The sequence below is a fragment of the Hevea brasiliensis genome, chromosome 13 (genome assembly GCF_030052815.1).
Source record: "Hevea brasiliensis isolate MT/VB/25A 57/8 chromosome 13, ASM3005281v1, whole genome shotgun sequence".
Classification (NCBI taxonomy): Eukaryota; Viridiplantae; Streptophyta; class Magnoliopsida; order Malpighiales; family Euphorbiaceae; genus Hevea; species Hevea brasiliensis.
Window position 1 is genome coordinate 30972763 of NC_079505.1, and position 17203 is coordinate 30989965.

Sequence of the window (17203 nt, forward strand, 5' to 3'; positions counted from 1 at the left end):
CCAGCTATAAGCTGAGATATAGACCAACAACTTTCATGAAGAACACAAATCCAAATTCTGACCATAACTTAGTCAAATTGCCAACCAAACTTAGGTCACCAAATCTAGCAGAACCAAATTGCCCAGAAAATCTGGGTACAGGTCACTCCGGCCAGTTATGGTAAAATGACCATAACTTGAGCTAAAAAACTCCAAATAGAGTGATTCAAAAAAAGAAATTCAACTATACAAAATAAGGAACAACTTTCATGTTGATCATTTTGCCAAATTCTCACTGAAAAAATGACCAATGGAACAGTAAAAATAAAGCATGAAAACTGAAAATTTTACCCAATTAACATTAAGCTTAGAAATGGTATTGGCAACCAATATCAATAAAATTTGAATGCACAATGTGGTATCTTGGAGAACTTAGGTTCAATAAATTTATTATGTATTAAAAAGTCAACAATTTGAGTGAATAGTAATGTGAATAGTAATACAAAGACACAAAGTATAATAACTAAATTGGTAGAGGAAATTAAGGTATGAAATTTGGAATCCATGAAACATTCATGGATTATTTGGAATAGAAATAGTAATTCACCTAAATGGCTTAATGAACATTTAACTTATGTGAGTAAATAGTTAAGATTTATTTCCATTACTAGTAGGTCTAATAAAACATAAGTAATACCACTTGAATATGAAATGACATTAACCTAGATGGATTGTTGAGTATAAATGGGATGAGGTTTACATTAGGATTTATGTTTCCATTACAAATAAGATAATAACACCTTGTATGAGTTATGAATTCATATAAATATTGTAATGAATAAATGAATCACATGAAAATATGAATAGAACATTAGTTTTCTTTATAAGAGAAAGGAAAAATGTTTTTAGTACAATGGTATATGAACACCATTGTTGTGAATTGTAATCAATATGAATGATGTAAGGAATGTATGAATATTATGATGAATGTATAAATTATGAAATTTATCATGAAATAATAAAGTCATAAAACATAATATATTAATATTTAATGATATTATGTGCCCTTGTATTGCCTAGATATGTGTGTCAGATTGGATAGTTTGGCATGCCCAATAGGGTATTGTTTTAGCAGTACTGCGAAAGGATTTATACTTGTATTCATGGCTTTATGCCCGCATTCATGGCTTTATGCCCGCACTCATGGCTTAATGCCCAATTATGTGTTATCATGGCTTTTTAGCCATACTGACTACATACGTGGTTGACGTTCTGCGTCCCATGGTATGACGGCCCGAGGCATCGCGGTGTCCAGTGCCAATGACCCGTTATCCAGTTTAGTTAGCCTATCATAGGTTACTTGGGCAGTGAAATTTAATGAAATAAGTTAAGAATATTAGTAATTAAAAATATTAGAAATTAAATAAAAGAGTAAGATGACCTAAAATAAATTAGAATAGTTATTTATTAGAAAGAATCGAAATGAACTAGACTGAAATTAAAATTTACTTATTATGAAATAATCTGAGACAACCTAGAAAGTATTGAGAAAATGCTAAAAGATTAGCAAAGAAAATTATAACATACATAAATATTGCAAATGTGACTTACATAATAATATAAGCATAAATTTATTATTTATAGATCACTTTTTTCTATGTACATTATTACTGTACATTGGCAAAATAAACACTTTCAAAGAAGACTAAATTAGGATAAAACATATTAAATTTTAGAAACCATATGTGAAGTATAAATAAATCTTAATTATTTGAATTATGTTTTATTTCTATCTTTATTTGTATATTATTTCCTTGTTATATTATTGCACCACTAAGCAGCAATGCTTAGCACGATGGAATTGTTTCCTCGCGCAGGTACTGAAGGTAAATACCAGATAAAAATATTAAACAGAGATTTTGAAGTTCTGATCTGCAGAAGTGTTTGAAGTATTCAAGGTTGTCACCTCCTCAGCAATGCATGTAGATAGGGCCCATATAGATTATATTTTATATTTTATATAAAATACTTAGATATTATATTGTAATGTATATTGTGAACAGGTAATTAATAGGAATGCAATGTAAATTAATTAATTAGCTTTTTCATATGTAATTAATTTATATGTCATGTAAATTATGAAATTTTATAATTATTTTGTAAATTATGTAAATTAAGGAAATTTGAAAATTTTACTTATGTAATTTGAGAATGTTTACATATGAATTGAGTATGAATGGAAATGTATGGAAATGATTATGAAATTAAAATGTATGGATGAGATAATTATATTTAGGATGGATAAGATTTTATTTTGGAAATATTATTGAATTTCAAACAGGTGAATATTGAAATACGCCAAACGATAATAAAATAGGGGAAACTCTACTGGTTTCTCCGTCGAAAAATAATTGATATTAAATCAAACGAATTCAAAATTATTAAAAAAAAAATAAAGCAAGTTAGGGTGCTTCGGCACCGATTGTAGCACGCCTTGCTCGGCTACACTGCAGTTGGGTGAGGGGTGTTACAACTATAAATAAAACCAATTTACAAAACTCCAAATCATAACAGAATATTAGCAAAAAAGAAAAAAAAAATCATCTTGATGTACCTTATTTAGTCAAAATTGATGCCATTATTATCCTCATTGATAAAACAATTACAAGTAGCAAGAATGTCATTCAGACCCTCAATGAGCACACATCTATAGCACATTAAGATTAAAATTAGTCTGCATGTTTATAATCTATTTAACAATAAAATATCTAAAAAAACTTCACTTTTAAAACTAATATAAAAACAACTTACTAGAAAGTGATGCATTATTCTTCTTCTAATGCATCATCAACTTTTTTAGCTCCCTCCTCTATATCAACAATTATGTCATCAATATCATTCCTGGTCCAATTATCTTCTTCAAATTCTGCATTGCTAGATCCAATGATATCACCACCATTTATAGAAAGCCCAAAATTTGACTCTAATGAAAGCTCCTCTCCCATTTCATACAAGTCATGAGATTTTGTTCTAACAACAACATTCCAATCAGATTGTAATGCATCTTGAACATAAAAAACTTTTTGCATTTGTGATACAAAAACAAATGGTTCATCATGTAAATGCACTCTAGTATGGATTAGCTTTGATAAGTTCACAAGTGTGAAACCAAGTTCATCTTTTCTTATCCCTTTTCCCCACTCTACATCAACCCAATCACATTTAAATAACACAACTTTAAACATTTCATAATAATTCAGCTCAATTATATCATTTATCACACCATAATAAACAATCTCTTCTTCAGAACTTGATGCTTTTGCCATGACCATAACACCACTATTTTGTGTCTTCCTCTTACCCTCCCTTTCTTTAGTGTGGAACCTTATCCCGTTGATGATGTACCCTTTATATCTTTTTGCAACAAAATTTGGTCCTTGACTTAACCATTTAACATGGTTAGTGACTTGTGGACTATTTAACTCTGATAATCTATCAACCTGTAAGCAATTAATTTATTCATACCATAAATATAATTGCCATCACTTCTTATCGATTAAAAAGTAAGATTCAACAATATACTTACATGAGAGCAGAACCAACTAATAAATGTTGAATTATGAAGTATTTCTAACTCTGTTTCAGAAGCTCCACGATTACGATTTTTACTACAATTTTGTCTTTTAATTATGTTTTGATGCTCCCTGTTAAGAAAATTTACCATAATATATCAAAATGTTATTAAAAATATATCACAAATCAAATATAAATAAACAAATCAAAGTTTTTAATGCATACTCAATGAATGGAGTGATGGAATCACAATTGTATAGAACATATCGATGTGCTTGCATACGTGTTTGGTCATCAAGAATTGCATCAAATACTTTTCCAATTGGACGACCTGGTACAATAAGCAAAGGAGCATTTTGTGGTGGGGGCAGATCAATTTCATCATCATTCCTTAATGATTGATTAAAATTTGTTTCAACACCTCCAAAGTATCTAGAATAATATGTTATAGATTCATTTGCTATATACCACTCAGCAATTGAACCTTCAGGATGGGCTCTATTCCTCACATTTGACTTCAGTATGAACAAGTACCTGCATGTCATTAATGAAGATTAAGCAAAAGTTTCACAAAATAGTAAAAAATTAAGGAAGACAAATGATATCAAGGGGAAAAAAAAAGAAAAGAAAAAACCTCTCTATCGGATACATCCATCGATAATGCACTGGTCCTGCTAATCTTGCTTCAGTGGCTAAATGAATAACTAAATGTACCATAATAGTAAAGAATGATGGTGGGAAAATCTTTTCAAGCTGACACAATGTCAAGCATATTTGTGATTCTAATTCATCAAGCCGACTTGTTATGAGAACTTTAGAACATAATTCTCGAAAATAATAACACAAATCAATTATTGGTTGACATACTTTCTTTGGTAAAGTTCCCCTCAAGGCTATAGGCAACAAATCCTGCATTAAAACATGACAATCATGACTTTTAAGCCCTATTATTTTGCACTTTTTTACTTTTACACATCTTGAAATGTTTGAGGAATAACTATCTGGCACTTTAAGTTCTTTCAACACTTTAAGCACATGATCCTTCTCCATAAGGGACATTGAGTAACAGGCAGGAGGTAAATATGTCTTCCCATTGTCAAGTTCCACTGGGTGAAGCTCTTTTCTTATACGCATGTTCATGAGGTCTTGACGTGCCATCAAATTATCCTTTGTTTTCCCATCTAAGTTCAACAAGGTTCCCAATATATTATCACACACATTCTTCTCAATGTGCATGACATCAAGATTATGTCAAACCAAATTAAACTCCCAATATGGCAAAGTGAAAAATATGTTTTTTTTGTTCCATGCCTCTTCCTTCTTAACAACTTCACCATTTGCATTCTTTATAACCACTTTACCATCTAATTGTTTCAAACCAATAGATCCTGTTGTTCGAATTGGTGTTTTTCTCCATTCATCTTTACCATCAAAATTGCGCTTGTCATGTCTAAATGGATGATTAGGAGGCAAAAATCGATGATGACCCATAAAGCAATATTTCCCCCCTTTATCCAACCACTTTGAACAAGTGTCAAAGCCACAAGAAGGACAAGCAAATTTGCTTTTAGTATTCCAACCTGATAACATTCCACAAGCAGGAAAATCATTAATGGTCCACATTAGAGCAACACGCATTTGAAACTTATTGTGGCCATGGGCATCATAAGTATCTAGACCATTAGTCCATAAATCATTCAACTCATCAATCAAATGCTGCATGAATACATCAATTTTGTCTCCAGGTGACTCCAGACTAGGAATAAGTAAAGATAATATGAAAGAAGATTGCTTCATACATAACCATGGAGGCAAATTATAAATAGTTAAGATGACTGGCCATGTACTATGCACAATGCTCATATTTTGAAATGGATTAAAACCATCACTTGCTAAACCAAGTCGAACATTACATGGATCTTTAGAAAATTCCTTGTATCAATTATCAAATTCTTTCCAAGCAATGGAATCAGTTGGATGTCTTAAATACCCATCATCATTACGCACATCAGAATGCCATCGCATCAAAGAAGCAGTTTTGGAACACATGAACAATCTTTGGAGTCTTGGTTTTAAAGGAAACCACCTTAACACTTTTTTTGCCTTTTTTTTCTTCTTTCTCATCATTGTAGATGACCCAACATCGAAATCCATTGCATTTGTAACCCATCTAGAAGCACCACAAATGGAACATATTTGATCATTCACATTTTGCTTCAAAAATAACATACAATTATTATGACAAGCATGAATCTTATCATAACCAAGACCCAACTCACCAATGAGTTTTTTAACCTCATAACTTGACTTTGGTAATTTTTCCCCGTTTAGTAATGTTTCTCTCAAAGTACCAAGCAAATCTTTGAAAGATTTATTACTCCACCCATTCAAGCATTTCTTGTGAAACAAGTCTAGAATAAATGAGAGTTTGCTATGTTTTTTGCTACCCTCAAAAAGCACTTCATTAGTTTTTTTCAAAAATCCATAAAACTTTTGAGCTTCCTTATTCAACTCTTTTCCATCGATTTCAATGTTTTGATCATTACCACAGTCAAAGTGCTCTACCATTTCACTATTGAAACCTTTATCTCCAATGTTTGCATGACCAATTACCATATCTTCTATAAATTGTTGAATCCCGACTTGTACACCTGAGCTAGATTGTCCATAATTTAAGTTGAGATTATTAAAATGATCACCTTCTATGGTAGTTGATAAGGACTCACCATGACAATACCAGTGCATGTAGCTCATGCAGAACCCATGCTTTATTAAGTGATCCATAACAACATCTTGGCCAAATCGGAGTGCATTGACACACTTTATACATGGACATGGTAGCTTCCCATCTTTAGAAGATTTAAGGGAAATTGTAGGAAATTTAGTATTCCTTGCAAGTAGTTAGTACTTAATCTATTCAACTCGTGTATCCATGACTTATCCATTTGAGCAAGCTTGTATCACATAAAACAAAAAATAATGCGATTTTATTACTAGATAGACTAAATGGAGTCAATATAAATCAATCATAACTTCTATTGAATGATCATATGGCTTTAGCAAGAAAGCAATAAAAATGAGGATTTAAGAACTTGCAAGTTTTAGGATGTACAGTTAAAATAATAATGAGTGCTAATTTGATTCCAATTATATGAGTTCGAGTTTCAATTTGATACAAATAAATTAGAGAATATATCAATTTAATAACAATAATAATAATAATAATAATAATAATAATAATAAATTAATAGATAATATGAATATCTTTAAAACATGATCAATAGGAGCATAACAATTTCAATGGGTTGATATGGAAAGAAAATGCAAGAGTCCATGTGATTAACTAATTATGCACCAAATCACATCAAATGTGTTGCAGATTCATAACATCAAGCGCTGGGCTGACTCAATTTTATAGTTTGCTCACAGACATTTATCATTGCATTTTGAAATTGGTATTAGCCTCTTATTTTGAGATAAGCCAAGGTCTAGGGGATGTGAAAATTCAATAGTTTGTAACTAAAAAGTGCAATACATATTAAAAAAAAATGAAAATCCTATAGAATTTTAATTTGTCTTGTTCCACCAGAATCTAATAGTTACACCAGTTTAGTAGCTTTTTACAGAGTTTTCTATCACTGACTTTATTATGTGCAACACCACATGATTTAACCTTAACTTTCAAAAGTGAATAATGTTTCTATACGTCGATTGAACCTTACAAAAACAATCATTAGACAAAATTGTACACAACCTACCCACTCAAAATTAATTACAACCCTCTCACAAAATGAATGGCTGATTCCTCAAGCTTAGTGATGGGTTACAAATTGTCAAACAACTAAAAATATTTTGACCCACAAATTCAACAAATGGATAGATATTAGAGGATTTGATCTGTTGTTTTAAACTTTTCTGCTAAAAACTTTTCTGCTAAGCTTAACTGCGTCCTTCTGATGCTTGACAAATACAGAGAGTAAATGGTCCTCATTTGATGTGTCCCAAAAATTTCTTGCCATTATGCATTTCCCTAATCTCCACCTTTACATTCTTTTAATGTAAAAAGAATGAGGCTAATATAGACATATCTATGGAAAGCCTCTTTTCCATCTTTGAACAACTCAAACTATTTATAGCCCATTAATTATACTGTAAAATCTAAATCAAAACTACACAGCGCATGCCCACTTAATAAAACATAATTAAACATGTAGAATTATTCAGATGATGGTGGCTTTAGCTATAATTCTTAACTCCAAAATCCCATAATATTATTTCCTTTACATGCATGCCTTTAGTTCCTTGATGTAAAGGAAAAGTATGAAAAACAAAGTTTAAGGAATGAATTTTTGTTAAGTATTACTTGTTGTTATATGCAAATTTCTTAGATCAGATTAAAAGCTGGGTTTGAAAAAATTAATAGTATAAAATAAAATAAAAAAATTAGAGAAGACAACTACAAAAAGAGTTGATTGATTAAAAAATATAAAAGGAAAAAGTAACTTACAGGTGATAAACGATCACTCTATTATCTCTTTAGCTTGAATCTTGTTTTTTGATTTTGTGATTTCGCTTGGAGAGCACGCAGAAGAAACTTTTTTGCAAGGAAAAAGTTTGATGAAAAGTAAAGTAACCCAGCCAGCGGTTTTACGTCCACAGGTAGGATAATATCATTTTAATATAAATTTGACTTTTGGTAGGTTCAGGTTTCTATAGTATATATATATTTTTTTTCTTTAAAAGCTATACTATATTTAATTAAAATTAATATGCCCTTCTTCTCAGTTTTTATTTTATTCCTCCTTTTTATATTTATATTTAATTTTTTTATTTTCAAAAAAAATTCATAATTGAAAAAAAATAAAATGCAAACAGTGATTTACTTATAAACTTATTTTAATGCAAGAAAAATAAAAATTAACGTTGCACTTTAGTGTAAAATATTCAATAAAATAAAAAATTAAGAAATAAAGTTAAAATTCAATTGAATTCAAATAACTGTACCTAATTATTTTAGGTATTCTAATTAACTCGAATTTCCATTCGAGTATTAAATTAATAAAATTTAATTTTTAATAAAAATTAATCTTTTTTCTTCAAATACTTTCAAATCCTCATATTTAATCTAAATATAACTCTAAATTTTCGTGATAATAAAATTTATTTTATTTAACCTAGTCTCATTTAGTCCAATAGTTAAAAGAATATTACTAAAAATGAATAATTCTAGTATTTATGGATATCCAGTTTGACCGAATCCTAATATGAAGGAGTTAGAGTTTGATGAATAATACTAATGAGGATTCATGTTTATATATTGAATATCTATTATCAAAGTTGTTTATATAAATAATTAATAAATAATATTTTTTATATATATTATTAATTAAAATATATAAAATTAGATGGACTCTAATATTTTTCGATTAAAAATAATTAGATTTATGATAGATTCGAGTAAGATAATTGTGGATATCTTTCTCATTGTCATTCCTATATATCACTTACTTAATAAATTCATATTTGAGTTCCTACTTATCCAATTCCCTAAATTAAAAAAAAAATTATTATATTTAAATTAAATAAAAGAAATAAAATTACACATGACTTAAAATAATTGGAATTCAAATGACCCAAATTCAAATTCATTCAAGCCGATCCGTTTACCATCTCTAATACTAATTAAAAAAAATCATTCTTAATATATACAATTTTCCGTATTTAGTTACCATACTTGAATATTACCTGAATATGTATCTGTTAATTTAATTTTAATATATTCAATTAATTTCTAATTTATATAATCTTTTTGTGAAAAAATTATATTATTTTAAATTCAATGATTTATTAAAATAATAAAATATATAATATCAATTGATAATTTAAAATGATTTATTTTATACTTAATTAATGTTTAATATAAACAGGTCATGTTTAAGTGATAGTATACAATATTTTAAATTCATACCTTTTTAAAATTTTTAATAATTGAATGCATATCTCGTGATATGAGAGGTTATAAATTTAAACTTTAATATTTTTTATCTTCTTTAAAAAATTTTAAACTACCAAAAGAAAAAAAAATTAAAACTTTTATTCAAACTTAAGATGTGTAAAAGTAATAATAAAAAAAAGCCTACTTTCTTGATTACATTTTCTTTTTATTTTTTAAAACTTTTATACAGATAGACGTAACAAGAAGTAAACTATAATAATATTTACAAGTGTTGCATCTTTTTCCTCTTTTATTGATATTTATTAATATGTCATAATATGTAAAGCTTTAGTAACATTTCATATAAATGTGTTAGGTGGAGTACACTATTTTATATCTGAATTTTATTAAGAAAACATCGTGGCATCCTAAACTTTTAAAATATTACATAACACATCTCAACTTCTTTAAAAATCCCATAATACTCTTGAACTCTTATAAAATGGAATTAAGATTCCTTTTGGATCCTAGTCAGCAGACCATCATGTCAATATAATGAAAAGTATCTTAATTTCACTTTACAATAGCTAAGATGTATCATTGAATATTTATAGGAGTTGAGGTATGTCATGAGACACTTTAAAAGTTCAAGTTTTCAAGATATTTTTTTTATAAAATTTAGGAGTGAACTCATGTGTTTCACTAATGTGTCAAATAACATATGATGACAATTTCACAAATGATACTATAAATAGTAATTTAGTAATATTTTTCATAAATGTCACAAAAAATGTTAGAAAAAATTACACTATAGTCATATAACATAAAAACATTACTATACTCTAAATACATGTTGTAACAGGTAAAATATTTAATAACATTTATTGCAAATGTTATTTAAATGTTACTTTTAAAATTTTAAAGGACATTTGCAAAAAATATTATTATAAAAATGTTACTATAAATCATTTTTGTTGTAGTGAATTCACCAAGAACTTGGTTTTCTTCTTCTTGGTCTCCCAACCGAATTTCCTTCCATCTTTAATCTTCCAAATTTTCTTGAATGCTTGCTTGCTTTCTCCAAATCAGGACTTAATATAAGATTTTCTATCAATTTCCTAAGACAATTGTGTGGAAATTCTTGGATTTGGAAGCTTGGGGTCAAGCTTCAATGGTGGATTGGGAAAGAATGGTGGATGGCAAGGGATGGAAAATGGTAAGAAGATGACTTTTTCTCTTTTTAATTGATATTTATATTATTTTATCCCATAATGGCAAACTTGTAAATAATTGGTAACGGCAAACTTGTAAATATTTTTAAATCTATAATCATTAGGTTTGACTATTTATATAATTATGTTTAATTTTCATAATCTTGATTAATTAAATAAATCCACTTTATTAACTTCATAAATTTCATTTTTTGTCAATGTTGGACCTTTAAATTTAATGGTCCAAATTTTACTCTTACCGGGTTTCTATTTATCTTTGCCATAATACCCGATAAGTCCCTAGCTTTGGTTTTTAATCTACTTATTTGAACTTGTTTCTATTCATTTCCTTGACTTATTAACTCACAATAATACTTCAATTAGGGCTTAATTTAAAAATCTTACAAGGTCCTATGGGAACTGGAGTAGCAACCAGACCCATAGTTAATTCCCAGTGGTGTCACCCATCGCCAGGATTTGTGCACGCTTAAATGATTTATACTCTACTTCTTTTGTTTTTCTACAACCTTACTTGATTTTTATTATTTTAAATTATGACTTCTTATTTTAATTTAAGTGTGGTTTCAGACATTTAATTCGTCCTACAGACATTAGTCACCGAAACAGTATAATATATGAGACTACCTAAAGGAAGGGTGTTACATGAAAGCGTTTACAAAATGCAAGACTTATTTCAACATCCATGTAGTTTGTAGAATTTAAATAGTTGCATATTAAAGGATTACATTTCATAACATAATTGCCTAATACAATGTAATTTCCTAATGTGTACAAAATAATATAGTGTCTTCTCAAGTCTTGAACATGACGTCATCCATTCGTCTTCACTCTCGTGCCAACTCTTTATCCTTACTTCTATTACCTACGAAAAGTTCAAACAACCCTCCGCTAAGCAAATTTGCTTAGTGGTGCTATAACTTAATAATATTATGTCATGCAACATGTATGTGAGAAAATCATGCATAATCTCATGAAACATATTTCTAACAATTTTATTTCATTAGTACAATGTGCAATCCAACACAATTTTAACATGACATGACATAGCTTTTAATTAAATAAATTTTTGCAATGTTCAAATTAATAACAATTATAATTAAGGTGCGTAGCATTTCATGAATAACTTTTTTCACATACCCCTTTTTCATTTATTTCCTTAGGCCAATTATAATGTTTAGATAACTCAAGTGACAAGTATCTTCATCATGGCATAAGTCAAGTATCCTTATCATGGCATAAGCCAAGCATTCTCATCATGGCATAAGCCAAGTTATTGTGTACAATTTTAGTTATTGACTAGTCACTTTCCTCATGTCACCTATTTTTAGACTTGTAATGGACATACGCACTATCAATATTATATATAATTTATTCAATCAAGACATAGTTACCAATTTCTCCTTTTTTACCAACTCATTCCTAAACAATATCATTAATATCACACAATTGCATTTTTCAGCCAATTCGGGTAAACAGGTGCAGTAAATTTAAAATTCTATAAAAAATCATAGAAAAAGAGTTTTATTGCCATATTTTCTAGAATTCAACTTTCATATATCTATTTAAATCTCTAATTTAAATCACATCAAAATCAAGTCTACATTTCAAGTTATGAACAAAAGTGTAACCTGTTCCAGTCTTCAATCACATTCAGAGCAGTAATAATGTCACACTTTACCCCTCTATAAGGCATAACATGATTCCGTAGAATACTTAATGAACTACCGAACTTCACCTACCAATAACTTATTAAGTATCCTACAAGGGATTTTAAAATCATTTTCTTATTTTTTATAAGTGGTGAGCTTTTTTTTTATAGGTATTAAAACATTTAATTAAAGTTAAAAACTAGTTAAAATTTTTGGCCCATTTTATTTTTTCGCAAATTTTATAAAAATTTTGACAGAGTGCCGTCTGTATTTTGAGAAAACAGTTCTTTAAATACCTGTAAAAAGCACTTCCAATAATTTATCTCAACAACTTCATCAATTTCACAACCATCTCAACCAATTTCTACACCATTTATCAATCTCCAAAAATTCAAATCCACAATTTTCAATATTCAATAATCATCAAAATACCATAAATCAATTTCATTCAATTTAAAACAAAATACTTCCATTCATATTTCATTTAAGATAAAACAATTTATAAACATCATTACAAAAATTTATATTAAAAGAAATTCAAATTAAAATTTATTACAAACTTTATACAAGCTGCTCAAGACCAATTTTACATGTCCATACCTTTACATACATTACATACATCAAAATAAATTTTTACAATCAAGGTATAAAATATACCCGATAACTTCAAGCAGGTAGCTCCTCAATCCTCAGTAGCTCAATCTACTACTCCTCTAGTCTCTATATCTGCGATAGCAATAATAGCCATCACTGAGTACTAGGACTCAGTGGTGCACAACATACTAAAATAATCTTTATGCAGAATTTAAATCATATTTATTCAAAAAATTAAACTGAACATGAAATATAAATTCAAAACATGATTTATAAGATTTTAATCCAAACAATTTCATTTCAAAAATCTCAAAAAAAATTTCATAAAAACACACAGTTATATCATGCCATTCGAAACAAATATCATCTCAATAGCCAGAGGCTAAGGAGAAGTCACATCACAAGGCTAGCTAGCTCAAATATATGGGAACCCATTCTTTTTCTTCTTCTACTAGCACACACCTCAACACTTCAGCCAGAGAAGGAATTAAAATTCGAAACTGATTACCCCCACTAGTCATGCTAGTGAGGTGTTCAAATATATGGTCATGACACTGTGGTTTCAAAACTTATCTTAACAATTTACTAAACATTTATGCCATCTAAAATATACACAAATAATTTTCAACAATTTAAATCAAAAGTATAATAAATATTTCATTACAATGATGTCACAATTCAATATTTCAAATTATTCAAAACAATATGTAGAAGAAAATTTACAGAAATTCTACGTTGTGCACAAACCTTATATGAGTCACATTTTGGCCTTGACTCGACACTTTGGGTTCCTTCCCAGTATTCTTTTCCACTGAAATACACAGTTTCATAGTATTTCAGTATTATAACTTAGCATAAATCCAAAAATAAATTTAAATTCACTTTTATCTAGCTTTAATATGCTAAACTTGACGTTCTTTAAAATTTGTGTTTCAGGGTTACTATTCACGACACTATTCAAGTCAATTTGTTGACTTTCTAAGGCTTAATAGGTATGAGAATTCCAACTTCACCCACATACTACATTTTGGTTACTAAATTTGTTGGTTTTGGTTATTTACTCAAATTCTAAGTCTTTTAGGCAAATTTGCAAATTTTCAGTTTTGGTATCTTAAGTTGCATTGTTCCATTGGTCATTTTTCTATTAGAATTTGGCAAAACTTTCTGCATAGAAAATGTTTCCTATTGTCTTAACTTTATTCTCCTTTTTGAATCACTCCATTTGGAGTTTTGTAGCTCAAGTTATAGCCATTTGAATCATGACTGCCGGATTGGACTTAACCCAGATTTCTGGGCACCAAACTGGTTCTGGCAGTTTTAGGTTACCAATTTTGGGTGGCCAAATGACTTGATTAAGGGTATAATTTGAGTTTGTATTCTTCATGAAAGTTTTAGGTCTATATCTCAGCTATCCACTGGTAAAATTTCAAGTCATTTAGACTTACCTAGCCCAAGTTATGGCCAAATGAACAAACATTATTCATTTGGTCATTTTTGTACAGGTCAGATTGCATAAATCCGGATTTGGTCAATTTGTTCACTAGGTTTTGGTCACTTTTTGGGCATGATTCCCACACAAAAAATGTTCCATTTTGTGTCTATTTTCATTCTCAATTGGTCTCATTCCAATTGGACTTGTAAATTTTTAGTTTTGGTCCCTCAAAGGGACCTTAGTCCTGCTGGCTGCAGCATGGCCATTTTTAGTCCGAATTTAAACTCACTTCTAACACTTCCAACACATCTCAATTAGTCACAAATGACCATTTTTCATCTCAAACAAGGTCAAACACACCATTTGACCAATTCTTACATTTTTGCCTCCCAAACCCTAGGTGCCCAAAACCCTAATTCATGCCATTTGTTGTATTTAGCTAGTTAAACACCTATAAACATGCTTCCTTAACCCATTCAAGCTTACCTACTCTACTAATTCAATCAAAACACATGTATACACCATCAAACCCTAGATGACTGAAATTCAACTTTGGTCCCTCAAAAAAAATTTTCTTTTCATTTAAGCATATTTCCAAGTTCATTCAATCATAAACACATGTATTAAACTCAAAATTCCAAAGTAAATAGCTTACCTCAACTTTGAAGTTCAATAGCCCAATTTCTTCTTTCTTTTCTTTTTTCTTTCTTGCTCAATCTCCTCTTTTAATTGTCAAAACAAGTTTTAATTAAGGGGTTTGCCATTTCTATGGCTAAAGTTTGATTTCTTCATGCTCAAAAATGAGCTTTCATGGAGTATTTTGTGAGGGAGAGGGTGAGAGAGAGAGAGAGACGGAAGTTAAGGAAGAAGATGATTTTTTGTTTGTTTTTTTCTTCTTTTCTTTATGCTTTTAATCTTATGGAAGACAAAAAAATCAAATTAATTAAATTTATTAATTATATATTTATTGCATCATGCATGAGGTCATGCATGATGTCATCACCTTTTTCACTTTTTTTTTTTTTCTATTTATTTTTCAATTAGTTCTTTAATTTAATTCTTGATTCTGAAATTTTCTTTTCTTCGATTTTATTTGACAGTTAGGTCAGGAGTCAACTCTCGGGGTCAATTGACCAGATTGCCCATCGTCGGTTCGCAATAGTCCTAAGGACCGCAGAGTCATATTTTATGGTTCAAAATTTGAGTTTAAATTGACTTCGTAATCCTTCCCGAGAAGGTCACCCATCGCTGTGACTCTCGGCTCATTTAACTTCTTATGTTCTGTTTTTCTTATTCATACTTAACTAATTAGCAATTACTAATTATTTGTGTTTATGGCTTCTCTAGTTGTCTTAAGTGTGGTTCTAATTCTCTTAATTGTTCGGACCGACACCGGTCACCGGAATAGTGAAATATACCAGGCCATGCAAATAGGGATGTTACAAATAAGAAATGTAAAAATATCACTATGCAGTCTGCAAAATCAATTCTCGGCCATAAATATAAAGTTTTAGGACATTCATTAAGCTTTCAAAAGTATCACCCTATTTCAAGTTTTGTAGCACAAGATATACATTTTTAAAATTAGTTGTCCTACTTTTGGAAATTATCAAGTCAGTTTCCAGATTTAAGCAGTAAAAAGTTTTGCCTTCAAATACTATCTTAACAAGGGAATTAGGTCTAGCACTAAACTACGAAGCTTTAGGGCATTTATTAAAGTTTACATAGACATAAAGACCATAGCAATCCAACATTCTTAGCTCAAGTTATGAATTTTTAAATGTGACTAATCCTGTAGCCCATTGGCAGTTCCAAACTTTCAATACACACACAAGCTATCATTTTCATTACTTTGTATTTCTTTCTTATCCTTAGTGGAGTCCCTACTCAAACATGATTAAAAATATAGGTTATAGCACTAACCTTATTTGAGTAACTGCTGCCCCTCTTCCTCCAAGTCTCCACTAGACCCTTAAAGAAATTTGATTTCTTAAAGCTTGAAGCTTGAATCACCAAGTCTTCTTGCTCCCTTTGCTTAGGTTTTTAGAGTGATATGTTCTAGGGTTTTTGCTTGGTGTCTCTTCTTCTAATTTGAGAGAAATTGGCTATTGAAAGGCAAAAAAGAAAGGAGGAAGAAATGGGATGAATGGCTGGCTATCATGGAGGGGAAGATAAAGTGTTTTTGTGTTAGTTTTTGCCCATTGGTCCCTTAACCTATGCCCATTGGTCCATGATGTGTTGTTGATTCCTATTAGTTATTATGATTATTTTTATATATTATTATTATTATTATTTCTAATTTGTCCCTTGAACTTAGTAGTAAATTCAAGTTAGCCATTCAATCTCTTGTTTACTCCTTAATTAATTAATTAATTTAATTTGGTCCTCTAACCCCTGGTGGCCAAATTTCTAGATATGAATAGAGGCAATTTCACACACAATTAATTTTGTAATTTATATGAATACATTTTAGAGTAAATTTGAGGATATTACAAAAACAAAAATTAAAATAAATTAATTTTTTTAAAAAGAGTTAAATGACACAAATTATGAATTAAATTAAAACAAATCAAATAAATATATTAATATTGTTTATTTGAGTTGTTCTTTCCTTGAGCCTCCACTAATATCTCTATTTCTTTTTCTAACTGAATCATTAATACATTTACTACTTGATTTATAATTCAATCATTCACTCATTAGTGGCTAATTAAATCATAATTTTAAAAATATACTGTTACATCTCATAATAAATTTATTTTATAGTTTAATTTATTATTATTATTTCTTATTTTACTTTTCTCACTCT

The 17203-nt window shown here is 29.3% G+C and overlaps 2 protein-coding genes across 2 annotated transcripts; both read right to left on the minus strand.

The window, feature by feature from the left end:
- Positions 1–2796: 2796 nt before the first annotated feature.
- LOC110642155 (uncharacterized) lies at positions 2797–4080 on the minus strand. Its single transcript, XM_058133011.1, has 2 exons — positions 3566–4080; positions 2797–3479 (listed from the first exon to the last, which is right to left on the minus strand). Exons 1-2 carry the CDS (start codon positions 3701–3703, stop codon positions 2805–2807), a joined length of 813 nt encoding a protein of 270 aa, XP_057988994.1. The 5' UTR covers positions 3704–4080; the 3' UTR covers positions 2797–2804.
- Positions 3732–6168, minus strand: LOC131172125 (uncharacterized). The gene is made up of 6 exons (XM_058133078.1): positions 5543–6168; positions 4864–5308; positions 4525–4773; positions 4420–4461; positions 4187–4305; positions 3732–4086 (listed from the first exon to the last, which is right to left on the minus strand). Exons 1-6 carry the CDS (start codon positions 6166–6168, stop codon positions 3732–3734), a joined length of 1836 nt encoding a protein of 611 aa, XP_057989061.1.
- Positions 6169–17203: the final 11035 nt, after the last annotated feature.